General features: G+C 41.0%; 1 protein-coding gene across 3 annotated transcripts in view; it reads left to right on the top strand.

The window, feature by feature from the left end:
* Positions 1-662: 662 nt before the first annotated feature.
* Positions 663-20,799, top strand: part of snx25 (sorting nexin 25) — a 294,956-nt gene continuing 274,819 nt past the window's right edge. Inside the window, exons 1-2 of one of the 3 annotated variants that reach the window (XM_063049392.1) lie at positions 663-924; positions 1,215-1,607. In XM_063049392.1, the coding sequence (XP_062905462.1) occupies positions 1,335-1,607 (273 nt within the window). In that variant the 5' untranslated portion in view covers positions 663-924; positions 1,215-1,334. The remainder of the gene's footprint in view (positions 925-1,214; positions 1,608-20,799) is intronic. The other 2 variants (XM_063049391.1, XM_063049390.1) reach the window with 2 other exon arrangements.

Below are 20,799 nucleotides of genomic sequence, written 5' to 3'. Positions count from 1 at the left end.
TTGCACTTGTTAATGCTATCACTACGCGGAGGCAATTGTTTGTTTATCTATCTCAGCCACGGCTTTTATTAAATTTTCCCAAATCGTAGTGGAACTGTCTTTTATTTGGTTGTATGTAGTTGTTGGTAAATTTGGAGCTTTAACTTCTCTCAAGTTAAATTATTGGGAGGGTCCATACAATTTAAAAAGTCGCCACCGGAAAAAAAACATAGCATATTTATGGGACCGGCAGCTCTTCAACTCTTAGTGATTTTGCTTTTTTGTCTTGAACAGACCAATTTTATTTACGACGAGAACCAAACATTTTAATTTTTAGTTTGACTGGACCGCCCATTCTTTATAATCGCAGGCTCCCTCGGGCGAAATTCTAGTAATTGGATTAGTTCAGTTGATAATCGACCAGTGTCGGTCTGTTAACCCCGATAAAAATAGAGCTATGGATTCATAAACCTAATCCAGAATTTAATTAAAGTTTATCTTGCTGTTTACATAATTATTATGGCGTATGCCATTTTAAACTTGTCCTAAGGTTATGGCTTGACCGACGCCGCTTTGGTTTCCAGCGAACCCACCACGCTCAACCTACTGAACGCAGGAACAGTTCATTTTATTGAAATTATTTTTAAAGCGCCCTCTTTCTGTGAAGCAAATCCCAGCCTGGTATTCGAGCAGCGATTGGGCCCAGCGTGGTTTGGACCTTGCCCCTTTTAAGATGTGGTTTCCTTTCCGGATTGCGTTGACGCTGAGGCACAGGAACTGGCGGATTGAAAGTGACGGTTCATCATTGGTGTCTGTTGGAAAATAACACCTCGTCCGATGGATATAATGAAGAAAAAGAGGAAGTTCTTGGACGTGGGCTCATTCTGTCCTTATTCCCTCTGATGGAAGGTAGTTGGGCGACATCTCAAAGCGTTAGGACTGGAGGTTTGCGGCAGAATTTGAACACATACACGCGCTCGACCCCTTTAAAAACAAAATCATGGTTAAGAAGGATTTCAGAAACAGGAGACTAGCGTTTATGAAGGAGATGACAAATCTCTAGATTTAGCACTGTAACAAGTGCAGGTGACGATGGGTTGTTCTTCAAATCAAGCGACTGTCCCGGGAAATATGTAGAATTTGCATCATATTGGCTGCCCTTTCAAAACATGATGTTGCATCTTTGTAAAAATCTTCTGGACATTTGTCAATTGTATTTTTTAATGTTTTCCCAGGTGCCGCGGATCTAATCCCCGAGTCGTTGTAAGTGCCTTCTACATGTTTGCAAGTGTTATGGACGTGGATGTGTTTAAGAGAAGGAGCAAGTCAGGCTTGTTTCTGCTGGAGGACATGCGATGGTCACTATGTGTCCTGATGGCAGACGCGGTTGCTACTTTCTCCTGGCTGGACTTTGCCTCTTCGCAGCTTCTTGCTTCCACTCCGTGGAGGAGTCTTCATCCCTCTTCGCTTGGCTTCTCGGCAGGCTGCTCTTCTACTTGGCGCTGTCTGTGAGCAGCCTCCTGCTGGGCACTTTCCTAGTACTGGCCAAGCAAAGCAACCTTAAGACGTTACGTTTCCCCAGAGAGGAGAGATCGTTTGGAGTGTCCCAGCTGTTGCGACAGCTTACGGTAAGTTGACCGAGAGACAGACAGAACACACACACACACACAGTAATCGGCATTATCCCCAGAAAGCAAACGTTATTTTTCCTATAGTAAACTATGTACGTCTAATTATATAACCCACCGCCTATTTCTGCATGATCTTTCTATATATTATTACTTTCTTATAAACACACTGGGTTGATATTGGATGCATTGCTGGCGACGAATGCAATAATAACTGGAGAATTTCTTCCACACCTGAAGGGGAAAATGATGATGTGGGCAAAGGGGCAGGGAATTGGGATTGGAGAGCCAACCTATGCATAAGGGCAGAATTATGGCCTCCTGTTCTGCATCATTCTACAGTAATTTCAATATGCAATTAATAAATCATCAGGAAGGCAAGGTGTCTGTGATAGCCTCCTTCAGTTATTGATTTTAGCTTAGTGTTATGTCTGATTATTTCTTGATATGATCAGATAATTGTGGCTGGAATATTGGCTTCATATGTTATCACACCTGTGAGTGATATTTCATAATAGCCTACGATCTGGAGTTGGTGTGGGAATACAGATTAATTCTGACACCACCTGGCTTAAATGAGATGCTTATTTTGGTATTTTCCTTGCAGATTGTTCTCAATTTTGTACAAACCTTTTATCTGACATTCTCTTTTGCCGTCTTTTATTATTTGTCTCCTTTCCTGCCTTTTCTTCTTTTACTCATTTCACGGCTCTTGTTCAGTTATAGGCTTATCTTTTTCCCTCTCATTTCTACCTTTTGCCCATTAAATTCTGTATGTAGACATATAAAAAAAGCAGTCGGTATTTCATTTTCAATGATTAAAGCTGAGGGAATACAGCTGTATGTGGAGCCAGACACGTGTGTGAATTTATCTGCAGTCTCTTGATTCCTGGAGTTGCTTTGCAGTGCAAGCAACATTTCAGTGAATGGAGAAGCACCAGTGAGGTAAATTGAATACGTCAGGGTACTATTACAAATGTGAGCTGTAAATTGTTCTGTGACAAAATCAGATGATTTATGTTTGAGCTTAGCCAAGTTGGTACAAAAATATCATTTTGGGAAGCTCTATAGGTTATGATGAACAGGATGGCAGTATGTAGGTCTTTGCAGGATTATCAAAACTTTTTAATACAATGCGCATTTTCAATGTGTTTCTGTTGCTATCTTTTTAATAAACACCCTGTTTCACGACTGGTGTAAGCAAGACTTCCTTGGGTTTGCTTCAAAATAGACCTTGACTTCACTGTCATTTTAATTTCAGTATTGTGGATAAATACATATTATTCCACTGCAGCCAAACAAGGTATTTGCAATGCCTTTAATGCATTAGAAATGATATTTTCTTCATGATATAAGAGTTTAACATATTCCAGAGCAGTGAGTGGGAATGCTTTAAACTTTTTTCAGGTGATTAATTAGCAATGGCATTGATCGTGACCTTGCAGAGATATTCCAGGCAACTGACTTGTCAACACCATCAAATTATATTTAAAAATAACTGGAAATGCTGGAAAACATAAACACAGACAGGAAATGCTGCAATCTCAGTAGGTCAGGCAGCATCTGTGGAGGAAGAAATGGTCATTGTTTTGTGACTGACTTCATCAGATGTAGGAGAGGGATGTGCAGAACAAATAGAGTGTCTTAATGGGGAGCGTTAACAGTAGATTAAGCAACTAGGCCTGTATAATGAGTTGCTCGCAGTCTAATGGTGGAACTTGCTTGGAGGGTTGGACTTGTGCATATTGGAAAAGAGGAAATAAGTGGGGGAAATGCTGAAAAAAATCAGAGATTTTGTAAAAATACAGTGAAACAGTTAATGTTTTAGATGAGAGACCTTAGAAAGAGAGAAGCAGTTTAGCCTGGGTAGCATTGAAGTGTGGGTAAAACCAAGGGAATTTCTCTGAGGATAAAGTGAACATGTGGCAGGAAAGATACTGTGCTTGTGTACTTTGTGACTGATGTAGTTCTGGCATATGGAGATATGTTCAGTAAGAGGCAGGAGTAAAAGCAATGGATGGAAGGTAGAAACTGTTCTAATTATAAGTAGGAAGTGCTGGGTGCCTTCAGTTGCAGAGTGGGAAATGGCAAGTAAATGACAGACAGTTTTAAAGGATGGAGCTAATAAATGGCTGAGAGCTCTACCACAAGTGTGGAACAATGGGAGCCAGGATTAATAGGGTGCTGGGACATGTAGGAGTTGTAAAGAAATTAATCTGAGGTGAAACATAAGTTAAGGATTTGAGGGAAGTACTATTAAGCAGTCTACTAGTATGACAGATGGCCTCTTGGCCTCATAATCTACCTGATTGTGATCTTGTACCTTATTGTCTACCTGCACTGCCTTTTCTCTTAACATGTCATTTCTGCATTCTGTTATTGTTTTGCCTCGTGCTACCTCAATACACTGTTGTAATGAATAATGGTATGCTAGATAAGGTTTTCAGTGCATCTCAGTACATATGTCAATAATAAACCAATAAAATGGGGATTTTGAATTCTTTATGTTGGGAAACAGGAAACAAACAATAGAATGATAGTGAATGAAACTTGGTGTAGGATGTTTGTGGGTGGAAAAGTTTTAAGCAAATTAGAGACTGCATTGGCAATGATTTGGCAGCCCGCCAAGGGCATGATTTGAAAATTCAGAGCGTAATGAAGGTGTACATTGACTTCAGCAGATAAGAAAATTGCAAATATGTTATTTTTAGTGTTAGAAATGAACTGGGCCTGTGTGGGTTGCAATACTCGCAGGGACCAATGTACTTATAAGCAGGGACTGATTCTCACAGGGCAATTTGCTCCTGCTATTCAAGAGGGTTTAAACAAAGTTGGCAGGAAGGGTAGGAAGTTTGCAGTTGGCAAGAAAGGAAAGAAAAAATCAAGCAAGTCTCGTGGTCAGTGTAGTCAGGCAAGTTATGGAATATGGGAGGGCTAGCAGGCTGAATTGTGTTTTCTTTTAGTACAAGGGACCTTGCAGGCAAGTCAACTAAGCTCAAATCATGGAATAGTGGTTGGAATTATGATATTATTGTGGACTTGGAAACATGGCTGAGGAAAGGACAAGGATTTGCAATTTAACTTTCCACAGTATAGATGTTTCAGGGGGATGAAAAAGAGGAAGGGAAATCACACTACTAATTAGGGAAAACATAATGGTAATACCTAGAAAGGATCTGCTGGAATTTAGGAATAGGAAAGGGGCAGTCACTTTTTTGGGGTTACGCTACAAGTTTTCCAATTGTCAGCAGGAACTAGAGCAACAGATTAGCAAGTCACAGAAGGATGTTGAAGCAAAGGGGTTATATACTTATTTTTATTTAGAGATACAAAGGAGGCTGAGGTGTGACCTATAGAGGGGTATAACATTGTAAAATGATAGAGTAGATAATGAATACCTTTTTCTTTATGGTAGTGATATCAGAAACAAGGCGGCATAGATTTAATGTGAGAGGAAGGAGCTTGAACACAATTTGAAAGTTTTCTTTTTTCACAGAATGATTGATAACTGGAATGAACTGCCATATTGGGTGATAGAGTTGCATACAGTTGCTATGTTGAAAAGATGTTAAGACCTGAACTTAAATACCAAGGCATAGTAGAATATGGGCCTGATATGGGAAATGGGATTACTGTAGGTAGACAAAGAAGTTAACATGAGTATTGTGGGACAAAGGGCCCATATCAATGCTGTACGTATATCTCTTTGACATTATGAAATCTTAGTTCGGCTTGAATGTAGAATTTGGAAGAAGGAGAGGATTGAGAGTGGAGGTACACTGTTACTGTTAAAAGGCAAATTAGATGGAGTTGATATTGCAATTTCAGCTGATGCCAGTGCAGTCCTATTATTAGTAGATATTGTCTGCAAGCTTTTAACCCACATCAACTTCACTGTTGAACTGTCATTCATTATGATGGCTGTGGCTCCATTAGCAAATGACTTTCTACAGATTTCGATGTTAAGGTTGTAACTTGATTGAGGAATTGAGTGTAGTGCCAGGAATGGCTCTTCACCTGAGGAGTCAGAATATAATGGATTCTATATGGAAGAAGTATATGTGGGGTGACATTTAGCTTGTACGATGAACCTTGGCAGAAGGCAAGTCTTAATCCAGTGCCAAGGGGATACCAGGATAACCAGAGATATCCACGGCCTCCTCTACTGTACCATTCTGATATGTCTATCCACGGCCTACTCTACTGTAAAGATGAAGCCACACTCAGGTTGGAGGAACAACACTTGTATTCCGTCTGGGTAGCCTCCAACCTGATGGCATGAACATTGACTTCTCAAACTTCCGCTAATGCCCCACCTCTCCCTTGTACCCCATCTGTTATTTATTTATATACACACATTCTTTTTCTCTCTCTCCTTTTTCTCCCTCTGTCCCTCTCACTATACCCCTTGCCCATCCTCTGGGTTTTTCCCCCCTCCCCCTTTTCTTTCTCCCTAGGCCTCCTGTCCCATGATTCTCTCATATCCCTTTTGCCAATCACCTGTCCAGCTCTTGGCTCCATGCCTCCCCCTCCTGTCTTCTTCTATCATTTTGGATCTCCCCTCCCCCTCCCACTTTCAAATCTCTTACTAGCTCTTCTTTCAGTTAGTCCTGATGAAGGGTCTCGGCCCGAAATGTCGACTGTACCTCTTCCTAGAGATGCTGGCTGGCCTGCTGCGTTCACCAGCAACTTTGATGTGTGTAACCAGAGATACATGCTCCTTTGCAGATGTGTGCCAATATAGCCCAAGCAGAAAATCCTTTTCATCTGCCCATTTTGCCATTAAGAAAAGACTTGGGGGAACGAAAATCTAGGCTGACATTCCATTATAGGAATGCATTGAGGGAGTTCTAGATTGTCAGTCTGATTATTTTTCAAAGAAGATATCAAGCCATATTTCTACTACTTTCTCAAAGAAGACATGACAGCCAACTATGCTTTCTTAGAAGTTTATGGAGATTCAGCATCTCACCAAAAACTTTGACAAATCTCTATAGGTGCATGGTGGTGAGTACCCTGTCTGCTTGCATCACAGCCTGGCATGAAAACACCAATGCCCAGGAATGAAAAAAAGCAGAAAGTGGAAAGTCAATACAGTGCGTCTATCACAAACAAAACCCCCTGCCACTGAGCTGAGTGCATTTTCATGGAGCACTGCCACAAAAAAACGTTGCCCATCACTCAAAAACCCTCACCATCCAGGTTATTCCCTCTTTTCACTCCTATCATTGGGCAGGAGGTACAGAAGCCTTGGGGTGCACACCACTAGGTTCAGGAACAGCTATTACCCTACAACCATCAAGCTCCTGAATTGTGGATAATTTCATTCACCACGATGAACTGATTCTATGATTTACAGACTCATTTTCATGGACTCTTTATAACTTATGTTGTTCTCAATATGTTTATTTGCATAGTTTGCCTTCTGCATGTTGGTTGTTTCTCAGTCTTCGTATATGTACAGTTTTTCATAAAATTCAATTGTATCTTGTACATGCTTGCAAGAAAGTGAATCTCAAGGTAGTTTATGGTAATATACACACAGTAGTCACTTTATTAGCAACACCTGTACACCTCATTAATGCAAATATCTAATCAGCTTGTCATGTGGCAGCAGCTCAATGTATAAAAGCATGCAGATAAGGTCAAAAGGTTCAGTTGTTGTTCAGCCCAAACATCAGAATGAGGAAGAAACGTGATCTAAGTGACTTTGTGGAATGATTGCTGGTGTCAGAAGGGGTAGGTTGAGTATCTCAGTAACTGCTGATCTCCTGGGATTTTCATGCACAATAGGCTCTAGTTTATAGAGAATGCTCCAAGAAACAAAACCCATCCAATGAGTGGCAGTTCTATACCTTGTTAATGAGAGAGGTCGGAGAAGAATGGCCAGACTGGTTCATGCTGACAGGAAGGCAACAGTAAATCAAATAACCACGTATTACAATAGTGATGCGTAGAAGAGCATTTCTGAACACACATGTTGAAACTTGAAGTGGATGGACTACAGCAGTAGAAGACCAGGAATATACACTCAGTGGTCATTTTATTAGGCCATGAGTTACCTAATAATGTGGTCACTGAGTGCATACATACTTGATAATAAATTTACTTTGAACTTTGAACCTTGTAAACAATGTAAACGATCAAAAGACATTAATTCAAAGATGAACAGGGAAGTTGTCTGCTCGACACTTGTATCCCAATCAACAGCACAGAACCATCAATATTTTTTGTAGATTTATGTGTCAATCTGCTGAATATAAATTATGTACTGTTTCCTGTATTACAAACTAACACTGAATGGTTGGAATAAAGTGTGTTGGATCCAGATGAAGTTCTGAAAGCTGTGGTACAAAGGCATGAATTTTTTTTTTTGAAAGAGCTCTGCAATTAGAATGAGTCGTGACTATATTAATGCAAATTTTAACAATTTTACATTGTTGGCTTACAGAATTCATTTTGTTCGATATATTATGCATTTTCATGGATGGAGAACAAAGAGCATAATCTTTTCATCTCCACAAGCTACAACAGATCATGTATTTTTTTCCCTCAACTCATGTGCCAAATATTTGATCAGAAAGCCTGTAGTGAGGGTTAAAGTGACCATTTTTGCAGTACAGTTCGCTGTTTGATATGACTGTCAAGTGGAACCTCTGTGAATTTTATCCACATTGACTAAGATTTGATAAATGGTGACAAAAAGGAGGCAGTTTTGCAAAGCAAGTTCATGGTTACAAGGAGCACTGTTTTTTGTTTAAGTCTGAAGCTGTTTTACTTATGCCTTTAATTGAGAAATATTTTTCTTATAATTCCATAGCATGATTTTGAACTTGTCCCAAAAATGAAAGTGTATCAATATTCTACGTGATTTCCATTGTCCACACACCCTCCTCACTGATCTCCCTCCTGGCACTTACCCTGCAAGTGGGACAAGTGCTAAATCTGCCCTTTCACCTCCTCCCTCACCACCATTCAAGGCCCTAAACAGTACTTCCAGGTTAATTCAACAGTTCAACTCATGTAAGATCATGTACCATAATTATTGCTCACTTTGTAAGCTGCAATCATAAATGCGAGGAAATCTGCAGTTGCTGGAAATCCAAAGCAACACGCACAAACTGCGGAGGAACTCAGCAGGTCAGGCAGCATCTATGGAAATGAATAAACAGTTGATGTTTCGGGTCAAGATCCTTTTTCAGGACTGAGAAGAAAGTGGGAAGATGCCAGAATAGAAGGGGGGTGTAGGGGAAAGAGGATAGCTAGGTGGTGATAGATGAGGCCAAACGGGTGGGAAAGGTGAAGTACAGCACACAGAACAAAACATTATCATAAATTAACAAAATATGATTCAAAATGCATGTGGTGCGCAACACAGGTAAACAGCACGTGCCCCTCCCCCCACCTTTCATTTCCAGTTGTATGCCATTTTCTGATGTTCACCATGGGGGTAGTTGCATAAATATTTGTTTCTCAGGTTGGCACCTTAATTTGGTGCTGGCCTGTGGAATGATTATAGCACAGAAGTTGTGGCATATTCTTTCACAGTCATCATTGATCCTGGATTGGTCCATTGGGTTGATAGTGAAGAATAGAATTAGGAATATATAAAGATGACATCGCAAATTGTGGTGGAACACAGTTCTGCTCATAAACTGTAATTATAATCTGCAAGACCCAATCTAAATCTGTCCCTTTTACAAATAAACACCTTGGGCTTCAGGACAGCTAACATTTACAGGGTTCCTTGTGAACGAGGAGCAGCGTGTATCGGCCAGATGGAATGCATGGTGGAAACCTGTCTCAAGGAGCATGGGAGGAGGTGTATCCGTATGGGTTATCTGGAAAAATTGGTGGTAGCAGAACATTGTGTTTGCAACGGCCAGAGGATTGACTTCGGCACAAAACTACAGTGCCGCACCAATGGCTTTTGGGACTGCCTGGTGAAGGAAGCCATGGAAATAAAACTAGAGAAAAAGAATGTTAACAATGTGGAAGGTCTTACTTTAAGTAAGAACTGGAATTCCATTGTAAACAAAATGGCACAGCGGAAGTCTGATTGGATGAGGACTAGCCAATCAAGAGGGATGGAGGAGGAGGGTATATACACCACTGGACTAGATTGCCCAGGCATCATCCCTGATGAAGCTGGCAGAGTTTGTCATTGAAACATTGGTTAAAATTGATACCTATACCCAGCTGGAAGCCCGAGAAGAGTGTTTTCGTCATATATGCTGGGAAAGCACTAGATCCTTTTTCTGCCCTATTTATTAGCATGAAGGTGAGACTTGCCCTCAATGGATCCATGTGGTGATTGCTTCTGCCAATGCTGTCAGGCACATGCATTGTGAATGATGAGAAAACCAAAGGTGAGGTCATATTGCTTTTTCCCTCATTCGTCCATCCCTGTATTTGACATTGACTACTACAGGTGTCCCCCGCTTTTCGAACGTTCGCTTTACGAAACCTCACTGTTACGAAAGACCTACATTAGTACCCTATTTTCGCTTTCAGAAGGTGTTTTCACTGTTATGAAAAAAAATACAGCGCGCGATAAAAGGCAGCGCGCCCCGAGCAGCCGCTGTCCCCCGGATTCTCGCCGGCATTGCTTAAACGCGAGCCTGTGAGCAGCCGTTTGCAAGATGAGTTCTATGGTATTGGAAAAACCTGAAAGAGCTCGTAAGGGTGTTACACTTACGGTAAAACTAGACATAATTAAGCGTTTTGATCGTGGTGAACGAAGTAAGGACAACGTGAGTTTGGCTTGTGGAAGTTGACGAAGATGATGTTGAAGAGGTTTTGGCATCCCATCACCAAAAACTGACAGATGAAGAGCTGATGCAATTGGAAGAAAAAAGGATAACAATCAAAACCGAATGAGTAATGATAAAGTTCGACTTTAATTTTGAAAGGGTACGTTGGTTTAGGGGATATTTGCAGGATGGTTTGAGTCCTTATTAAAGAACTGTGTGATAGAAAAATACGCGAGGCTCAGCAGTCAAGCAAGCCTTCCACATCAGCCACAGCAGACGACGAACCTTGACCTTCAACATCGAGGCGGGCAGTCATAGGAGAAGATGAGCTGCCTGCTCTAATGGAAACAAGCGATGAGATGACACCCCAGTGTCCCACCACCCCAGGCCACGGACAGATACCGATTCGCGGAGAATGCAAAGGTAGCCGGGAGGCACACAGCACATCTTTAAGAAAAAAGCCGAAATAAACATGCTAATTAGTTAGGTGCCGCCGACACGTAACTGTCGGCCCAGATCAGAGACAACGCAATTGGAAATCGGCACTGATCTGGGCCGACAATTATGGGTGGCACCTAATTAATTAGCATGTTTGTTTCGGCTTTTTTCTTAAAGATGTGCTGTGTACCTCCCGGCTGCCGCTGGACCCCTGCATTCTTCGCAGCAGTGTATCACTCAGCGGCCTGGAGGGTGGGGGGCTACTGCACCACCCAAACTCCGACGACTCAGTCTAACACACCATCATCAGTGTGCTCGGCGCTGAACCAATTCCGGTAAGTGATACTACACTGTACATACATTATTTCTACTTTATATAGGCTGTGTATTTTTACGTGTTATTTGGTATGATTTGGCAGCTTCATAGCTTAAAGGTTACTGGAGAGCGCTTGCGCCATGTTTTTGCCAACAGTGCTTGCGTGAGATTTTCTGCCGACGGCGCTTGCGTGAGAGTTTCGCTCTGGAGAACAGTTCAGTAATGATTGTGGAAATGTATTCTTTATATAGGCTGTGTATTTATCATATCATTCCTGCTTTTACTATATGTTACTGTTGTTTTGGGTTTTATGTGTTATTTGGCATGATTTGGTAGGTTATTTTTGGGTCTGCGAACGCTCACAAAATTTTCCCATATAAATAAATGGTAATTGCTTCTTCACTTTACGATGTTTCGGTTTACGAACCGTTTTATAGGAACACTCTACATTCAGATGGCGGGGGAAACCTGTACTGAGTAGTGTTCAACATGGAGTTGTGCTCAACTAATGTATTAGCTAAGGAATAGTGCATATGGCATTCAGCTGGAAGTTTCCTTGCCACTTGTTTGACTTGCTGCCATGAGGTCTGTAATTGATATTATGGACTGCTAGGGTTTTTCCTGCTGCTACCTTTGTGTCATTGTGGCAGGGAGACAAATCTGTTTTTTAAGAGTCATAAGGAAGCAGGTTGAAGACTTGACCCAAAGGTGTGGTTCAGACGGTATAGCCATGTTGAACAAAAACAAACTGCTGGAGGAATTTAGTGGATCAGGCAGCATCTTTAGAGGGAAATCGATAGTCAGTATATCAGGTCAAGACCCTTCATGAGCTCAAATGGACTGAGTCCAGGTGAAAGGTCTTGATTTAAAATGTCAACTGTTCACTTCCCTCTGCAGGTGCTGCCTGAACTGCTGAGTTCCTTCAGCAGTTTGTCTTTTCTCCAGATTCCAGCATCTGCAGTCTCTTGTGTCTCCAGTATAACTATTTTGGTTTGTCAGGTTGAAAACCATGAATGAGTAGCACTGTCTGTTCCAGGAAGCTTGTATTTGATTTCTTTATTCTGTGTTGAATTGGATATTAAAAGATATAGAAAAGGAAGGAAAGTAATATTAGATTATGGGAGCAAGAGGAAATAGAAATAAATATATTTCTTCAATAAAATGTTTATTAAATGATTAAAAGCCGAAGGCATGAGACACAATATACCACTAAAAACCAAGGTCTAACTTACTGCATAAGTTTGGTCCGTAGCAACAATATCACTTTCAGAACTTCATATCCATTGGTATATTTGAATCGGAAGGGTTTTTTTTGGCTAAGTGCCATTTTTATGCAACTTGTGGAGGATTGATATATCCAGATGACTAGTTTGTGATTTTCAGCATTGCCTGACCATCTTTGCAAACTGTAAATTGTATTTCAATTTGTTCGTAAGTAATGGTGAGTGCCTTTAATCTTTCTGTTATTTTCATAGTAAAATTGGCTTCTTGTTGTTTGATCACCATGTGCGAGAGAAGACATTGGATAATTGGTATTGTAGAATTAGAATAATTCTTACTGAAATGCTTGCTGTGATTACCTTGCTACAGAATTATGTTATGATTGAAAAATGATATGTAGCTGCTGAACAAATTGACAGTGCATCCAGGTACTATCCGTTAGTGCTATCATTACACATTGTTTGTATATCATGTATAGTATTACAATATCTGATGGCTTGCCAGTCACACATGTTTGCCTTTTCTTTCCCTTTTTCAAAACTATGCTTCATTGATTCTCTGATTGAGCTGCAAGATGAGCCCATCAAGCTCGTACCAGAGAGAAATTGAAGTCCTGTTTGGTGCACATTGTGATACTGCTGTCAGAAGGGGCAACTTGTGTTTGGATTCTGTTTTGGGTGCTAAATTTTTAGTTACTTGCCAGTTCACTTCAGAAATCTGTTAAATAACTTCAAAAGATTATTCTACTATCTCAAGGAATTCTTCTTTATCCTCCACCTGGAAAAAATAATATATTTGTCTTGCTTTCCATTAATCAGGCATAGCATGATTATGTACAGAGGTATGAACTGAATAATATCTGCCATTCTAGAAAAATGCATTCAAACATAAGAATAACTGGAATTTTGTATAAATATCTCCCACTTCCTGCCATGGGCTGCAAATAAAATTGGAAGGAAATTTTGAATCTACTTGTTTGCTAGGATTAGTGATATAAATATATCCAAAATGCTGGAGGAACTCGGCAGGCCCCGATGAAGGCCTCAATCTGAAATGTCGACTGCTTATTCCTCTCCATAGATGCTGTCTGATCCTCTGAGTTAGAAACATAGGAACATAGATAACCTACAGCACATTACAGGCCCTTCAGCCCTACAATGTTGTGCTGACATTGTAACCTTCTTTAGAAGCTACCTAGAATTTCCCTACCGCATAGCCCTCTATTCTTCTAAGCTCCATGTTGTACTTATCTAAGAGTCTCGTAAAAGCCCTTTTGTATCCCTCTCTACCACCTTTGCTGGCAGTGCATTCCACACACCCACCACTCCCTGTGTGGAAAAACTTACCTCTGACATCCCCCTTGTTCTCTTATCTTTCCATCCATGTCCTTCCTTCTAATAGGAACATAACTTTCCTGCACTCTGTGCAATTGATCTTTAAACACTCTCCACATATCTGAAGAAAAGGTGTTCCCAACTAATGTTTCTTAGTTCCTGCCTAATGCCTACATAATTTGCCCTACTCCAATTTAAAACTCTTCCACAAAGACCATGCTTATCCTTATCTATAGCTATCCTGAAAGTTAAGGAGTTGTGGCCACTGTTCCCTAACCATTCACCCACTGAAAGATCAGTCACCTGGCACGGCTCATTACCCAACACCAGTTCCAGTATGACCCCTCCCTTGTTGGATCGTCCACATATTGATTTAAGAAACCTTCCTGGATATACTTAACAAATTCTTCCCCACCTACATCCCTTACACTAAGAAGGTCCCAGTTTATATTAGGGAAGTTGAAATCCTCCATCACCCTATTATCTTTACACATTTCCTTAATCTGATTACATATCTGTTCCTCAATGTCCCCGTGTCTATTAGGGGGTCTGTAGTACAATCCCATCAGTGAGATTGCACCCTTCCTATTCCTGAGTTCTACCCAAATGGATTCAGTGTCTGACCCCTCCATTATGTCTCCCCTGAGTGCAGCTGTGTGTGTTTTTGTGTGTGTGTGTGTGTGTGTGTGTGTGTGGATTTCCAGCATTTGGAGAATTTTATTATAAATACAGTATATATTTTTTAATTTCCCATATTCATCTGCCCAATTTTTCACTTTGTTCACCTGCTGTTTGGAAGATTGTCTGGGTATTGGTTTCACACAGTTCTGGTTTTGTGCAGTAGCTAGCACTTTATATGGCACCTCTGACATAATAGCCCTAGACAATGAATGCTACCTGGCTATCTACGGGTGAAAACAAAACTTCTTGAAGCTAGACTTCATTTCTCACCCCAGATATATATACTGCAATGAGAGTTTGCTGAATAACTGTTAGAATCAGAACCTCTGGCAAGTTTGCTTTTATGTGCTGTGCGAAATATTGTTCCTCTATTACCGTCCCAAAGCTAATTCCCATATGTTCTCAACTCTGGTTGGGCCCTGTACATAATGTTTCAAACACTCCACGGATTCACTGAACAAATCTTGCACATCTAAGTATTGAGTAAGATCCAGTCAATTCTAGGGAAGATAAAGTCCCTCACTATGACAACCCTGTTGTTCTGCACCTCTCCATAAGCATCAACATATCCGATCCTCCACCTCCCGGTGGTTATTGGGGGCCAATACGATAATCCCATCAGTGTAACTGCAGATTGCCTCTGTAAATGAGCCTTCCAGTTTGCTGTGACATTCCCAGTGGGGTAACCTCTGCACCTTTTAACCCCCCACTCACATGTAAAACAATCAAACCCAGGAATGTTGAGCTACCAGCCCTGTCCCTCCGACAGCATAACACTCCTAATGTTGAAATAAACTCATTTCAGCCCATCAGTCCGACATTGGCTCTCGTTCTTTTCAGACTGTCTTGTCATACATACATTCTCCCACTTGCTGCTCTAGTTCAAACTCTGCCAAGTGACACCATCAAACCTCCTGGCGAAGATTTTTGGTTCCTGTCCGGTTCTGATGCAAATGGCCTTGTTTGTCCGGGTTTCCCACCTGCCTGGAAGGGAGCCCATTAATCCATGAAGACCTCCCTCATGCATCAATTCCTCAGCAACATTTTAAACTGCATCGGCCTGTGAGTTTGACGTCAGTGGTGGGTAAATTGATGGAAGGTTTTCTTAGAGATGGTATATATAATTATCTGGATAGACAGTGTCTGATTAGGAACAGTCAACATGGATTTGTGCGTGGAAGGTCATGTTTGACAAATCTTTTTTTTTAAATTTTATTTTTATTTGGATAAGGAATTCACAATTATCATGTACTTTTTTTCACACATATAACCTTTTCCAATTTTTATATGTATAAAACTACAATTATTTATACATTCTTAAGTACACATTGAGATGATATAAAAGGAAAATAAACATTTAAATAGATAATTATGTACTGTGGTAAATCTAACCTATTAGGCTAAGTTATGAAATTAGTTGTTAGGAAAAATGGTAATAATAGTTTCCATACAACCCTTCTGGACCATTTCCACTGGTCCAAAATGTTGCATACAAGCCTATATACCAACCATTGTAGGTGTTTATATCCCAATTTGTTCGTGCTTGTTCCTGCCCGCAGACATAATTATCCAATCCCTATGTACTTACTTACTTAATTTTTTCATTTTTTTTTATCCCTTTCCCAAATCTTTCCCGTTACTTGTGTTAATTCTCTATTTTCCAAAAAAAAACAAACATTTAGACTAGGGGTGCTTACGTTAGCAATATTACTGTGTTGATGAGAAGAGCAATATAAATCATTAGGAGAGTCATCTAAAGTCTGCTCGCATTGGGGTTATATATTCAATCCATTTATTCCAGATTTGATAAAATGTTTCTTTTTGAGTTCTCAGGGAGTAAGTCAACTTTTCCATTTTAAATATTTCCAAGATAATTTCGTACCAATCTTCTAATGTAGGTGGTATTGGATTTAGCCATTTTCTAGTGATTGATTTCTTACTTGCCGCTAAGAGGGCCTGCAGCAACTGTATATCTTCCTTCTGTTCAAGGAACAATACATGCCCCAAATAGAGCGTCTCAAAGTTCAGAGATATCTGGAACCTAAGTACCTTAACTAATATTCTATGAATACCTTCCCAAAATAGCCTTAATTTAGCGCAATCCCAGAAAATATGAAAATGATTTGCCTCCTTGGAGCCGCACCTTCTCCAACACGTCACATTTGTATCTTTATATTTTTCCTGATATGGGGTCTTGAAGTATCTTATAATGTTTTTCCAACAATGTTCTCTCCAAGTCAAAGAATTAGTCGAGGACCATTGAAAGCTGCAGATTTTCCCCCAAGCCTCCTCTGAAAGTACCAACCCCGCTTCTTTCTCCCACTTCTCTTTGATATACAGTGTATTTACATTTTTAGCATGGGAGAGTGCATTATATAGGCGAGAAACTGATTTACTAGGTATTGAACTGCAAGCCGAATTCAGAATCTTGAAAAATTCTAATTCTACTGTTGATAGGTCTGTATATCTACAACTCTGGTTAACATAGTTTCGTATTTGAAGGTACCTAAAAAAAGTCATTATGTTCTAGGCCATGTTTGTCCTGCAGGATTTGGAAACTTTGTAATACTCTTTTATCTATAAATGAGAGGTAGGTTGTAAGACCTTTCTTTATCCATAGCTCAAATCTTTTATCTCCTCTGTTGGGAAGGAATTCAGTATCATATGCACACCATCTAAAGAGTTTTAACATGTTATTAATTCCACATGAATTAACCACCTTCTGCCATACTTTTAATGTAAGATTTATCCAAGCATTATTAAATTTTTCCAACTGGGCCATCAATCCTTTGTCAGCTATTGAGGCCTGAAGAGGAAAACTGTCAACTAATCCAAATTCTATTTCCTTCCATCTAGCCTTATATTCCCTATTACACCAATATAACAAAGGGGTTATCTGTGAGGCATAAAAATAATTTCTCAGGCAAGGAAGAACCATACCTCCTCCTTCCTTCCCTAACTGTAAGGTGTTATATCGAATTCTAGGTTTCCTTCCTTGCCAGTTTGACGAATCTTATTGAATTTTTTGATGAGATTACTAAGAAAGTTGACGAGGTTAAAGCAGTGGATGTTGTCTATATGGACTTCAGTAAGGCCTTTGACAAGGTTCCACATGGAAGGTTAGTTAGGAAGGTTCAATGGTTAGGCATTAATATTGAAGTAGTAAAATGGATTCAGCAGTGGCTAGATGGGAGACACCAGAGAGTAGTGGTTGATAACTGTGTGTCAGGTTGGAGAAGGGTGTGTAGCGGTGTGCCTCAGGGATCTGTACTGGGTCCAATGTTGTTTGTCATATATATTAATAATCTGGATGATGGGGTGGTAAATTGGATTGGTAAGTATGCAGATGATACTAAGATAGGTGGCATTGTGGAGAATGAGGTAGGTTTTCAAAGCTTGCAGAGAGATTTAGGCTAGTTAGAAGAGTGGGCTGAAAGATGGCAGATGGAGTTTAATGCTGAAAAATGTGAGGTGCTACATTTTGGTAGGACTAATCAAAATAGGACATACATGGTAAATGGTAGGGCATTGAAGAATGCTGTAGAACAGAGGGATCTAGGAATAATGGTGCATAGTTCCCTGAAGGTGGAATCTCATGTGGATGGGGTGGTGAAGAAAGCTTTTGGTAAGCCTTTATAAATCAGAGCATTGAGTATAGGAGTTGGGATGTAATGTTGAAATTGTATAAGGCATTGGTAAGGCCAAATTTGGAGTATTGTGTACAGTTCTGGTCACTGAATTATAGAAAAGATGTCAATAAAATTGAGAGAGTACAGAGGAGGTTTACTAAAATGTTGCCTGGGTTTCATCTCCTAAGTTACAGAGAAAGATTGAACAAGTTATAAACACAAAATAATCTGCAGATGCTGGGGTCAAAGCAACATTCACAACACGCTGGAGGAACTCAGCAGGTCGGGCAGCATCAGTGGAAAAGATCGGTTGACGTTTCGGACCGGAACCCTTCGTCACGACTGTAGGGGGAAGGGGCAGAGGCCCTATAAAGAAAATGGGGGGAGGGTGGGAAGGAGAAGGCTGGTAGGTTCCAGGAGAAAAACCAGTAAGGGGAAAGAAAAAGGGGTGGGGGAGGGGAAGCAGGGAGGTGATAGGCAGGAAAGGTGAAGAAAGAATAGGGGAAAACACAATGGGTAGTAGAAGGAGACAGAACCAAGAGGGAGGAGGTAGGCAGCTGGGGGAGGGGGCAGAGTGACATAGGGATAGGGGAAGGGAGGGGGAGGGAATTACTGGAAGTTGGAGAATTCTTTGTTCATACCAAGGGTTTGGAGACTACCTAGACGGTATATGAGGTGTTGCTCCTCCAACCTGAGTTTAGCCTCATCATGGCAGTAGAGGAGGCCATGTATGGACATATCTGAATGGGAGTGGGAAGCAGAGTTGAAGTGGGTGGCTACTGGGAGATCCTGTCTGTTTTGGTGGACGGAGCGGAGGTGCTCAAACAGGGTCTTTATTCTTTGGAGTGTAGAAGGTTGAGGGGGACTTGATAGAGGTGTTTAAAATTATGAGGGGGATTGATAGAGTTGACGTGGATAGGCTTTTTCCATTGAGAAAGGGGGAGATTCAAACAAGAGGACATGAATTGAGAGTTAAAGGGCAAAAGTTTAGGGGTAACATGAGGAGGAATTTCTTTACTCAGAGAGTGGTAGCTGTGTGGAATAAGTTTCCAGCAGAAGTGGTTGAGGCGGGTTCGATGTTGTCGTTTAAAGTTAAATTGGACAGCTATATGGACAGGAGAGGAGTGAAGGGTTATGGGCTGAATACAGGTCGGTGGGACTAGGTGAGGGTGGGAGTTCAGCACGGACTAGAAGGGCCGAGGTGGCCTGTTTCTGTGCTGTAATTGTTATATGGTTATATATGGTCTTCGCTGAGATCTGACCTCCTCCTCTGTGTAGCTCTGCACCTTGCTTTCTGTGCCATTATTTGCAGTGTATGTTAAGCTGCTAAAGGTATTGATGGTAGTGAAATAGGAACAGAAAGGCTGGAAGTACTCTGCATGTCAGGCAACATCTGCATGTGTTTTTTTTAATCCCTGTGGTTTTGACTTTTCTTGGAAACTGAGGTTAGAAAACACATTTATTTTGAGCTGTAGGGAGGAGGAAATACCTGTGATAAAGTTGAGACTGAATGATGTCAGGAGTGATGTTGCTGGCTGAAAAAAAGCAAATTCATTACAGTTAATGAGTCTGTAGGAGGTGAATGTAGAGGGAAAGGAATAAGAACAGAGAGGACAGGAAAAGTAACAATGCTGAAACTGTGTCACAGAACACAGCTGTTGCTGGAAAACCCCAGCAGGTTGAGTAGTATCTGGGGAGAGAGAGAGGGAGTGGGGGGGGGGGCAGAAAACACCCTGATTTTACATCACAGACTGACTACTATTTGGGCAGTAAAGACACCTACATTGAACAATATTTCCCTCAACGCTGGGAAAGGAAGAGCTGGTTATTGATTACAGGAAGAGGGGTGATGCATATGCTCTTGTTTACAATGGTGCTTGGGTAGAAAGGGTTGCAAGTTTCAGGCTCATCTAAGTGGAATATTGCTTATAGCCAGTCTAAGTCCAATCATGTAATTGCTACAGCTAAAAATGCTCACTGGTACCTCTACTTCCTCGGGAGGTTAAAGACATTTGCCATGTTCCCTTCAACCATTACCTACTTTTATGGCTGCACTATAGAAATCAGGGTAGTGGGGTGGAGATGTGTATCTCCCAAAGGAGGTGTAAGGCACTCCTGCCCTCTGCTAGCCTCCAGGTTACTCTTGGGCAAAGTGTAGCACTGGCTTAGCCCCTCTGATCAGGGTCACGTGAAGCCATAGGAGCAGGCAGATGGTTGTATGAGCAGCTGGTGCATATCACAAGTCCTGGTTATGCGACCACTGACACCAGACAATCTCTGAAGAGTATTGATAATAGCTGGGGTCACCCATCTTGTAAACACACTGCCCAGAAGAAGACAATGGCAAATCACTTATGTAGAAGAATAATCATGGTCATGGAAAGATCATGATCGCCTTTGTCATATAACACGGCACATGATGATAATGATGTCTATGGAAGTCATCCTAAACAGATGCATTATGACTTTATACAGCAGATACCTGAGATTGCAAGAATCTACAGAAAGCTGTAGACACAGATCAGCACCTCATGCAAACCAGCCTCCACTCCATGCACTGTCTACATTTCTTGCTGCCTCAGTACAACAGCCAGCATAATCGAAAACCCCACTCACCCTAGACGTTCTCTTTTCTCTTCCGTCCAGTCGGGCAGAACGTACAAAAGCCTGAAAGCATGTACCACTGTTGTCCTTCTGTTGTAAGTCTCCTGTTTCGATAAGATGGACTCTAGACTTCCCAGTCCTACCCAGTTATGGCCTTGTGTTTTATTGTCTGCTTGCTCTGCACTTCCTTTGTAACGGTAGCACTTTATTCTACCT

This window comes from Mobula hypostoma, chromosome 5 (genome assembly GCF_963921235.1).
Source record: "Mobula hypostoma chromosome 5, sMobHyp1.1, whole genome shotgun sequence".
Lineage (NCBI taxonomy): Eukaryota > Metazoa > Chordata > Chondrichthyes > Myliobatiformes > Myliobatidae > Mobula > Mobula hypostoma.
This window is presented reverse-complemented; position numbering and strand designations above follow the sequence as displayed.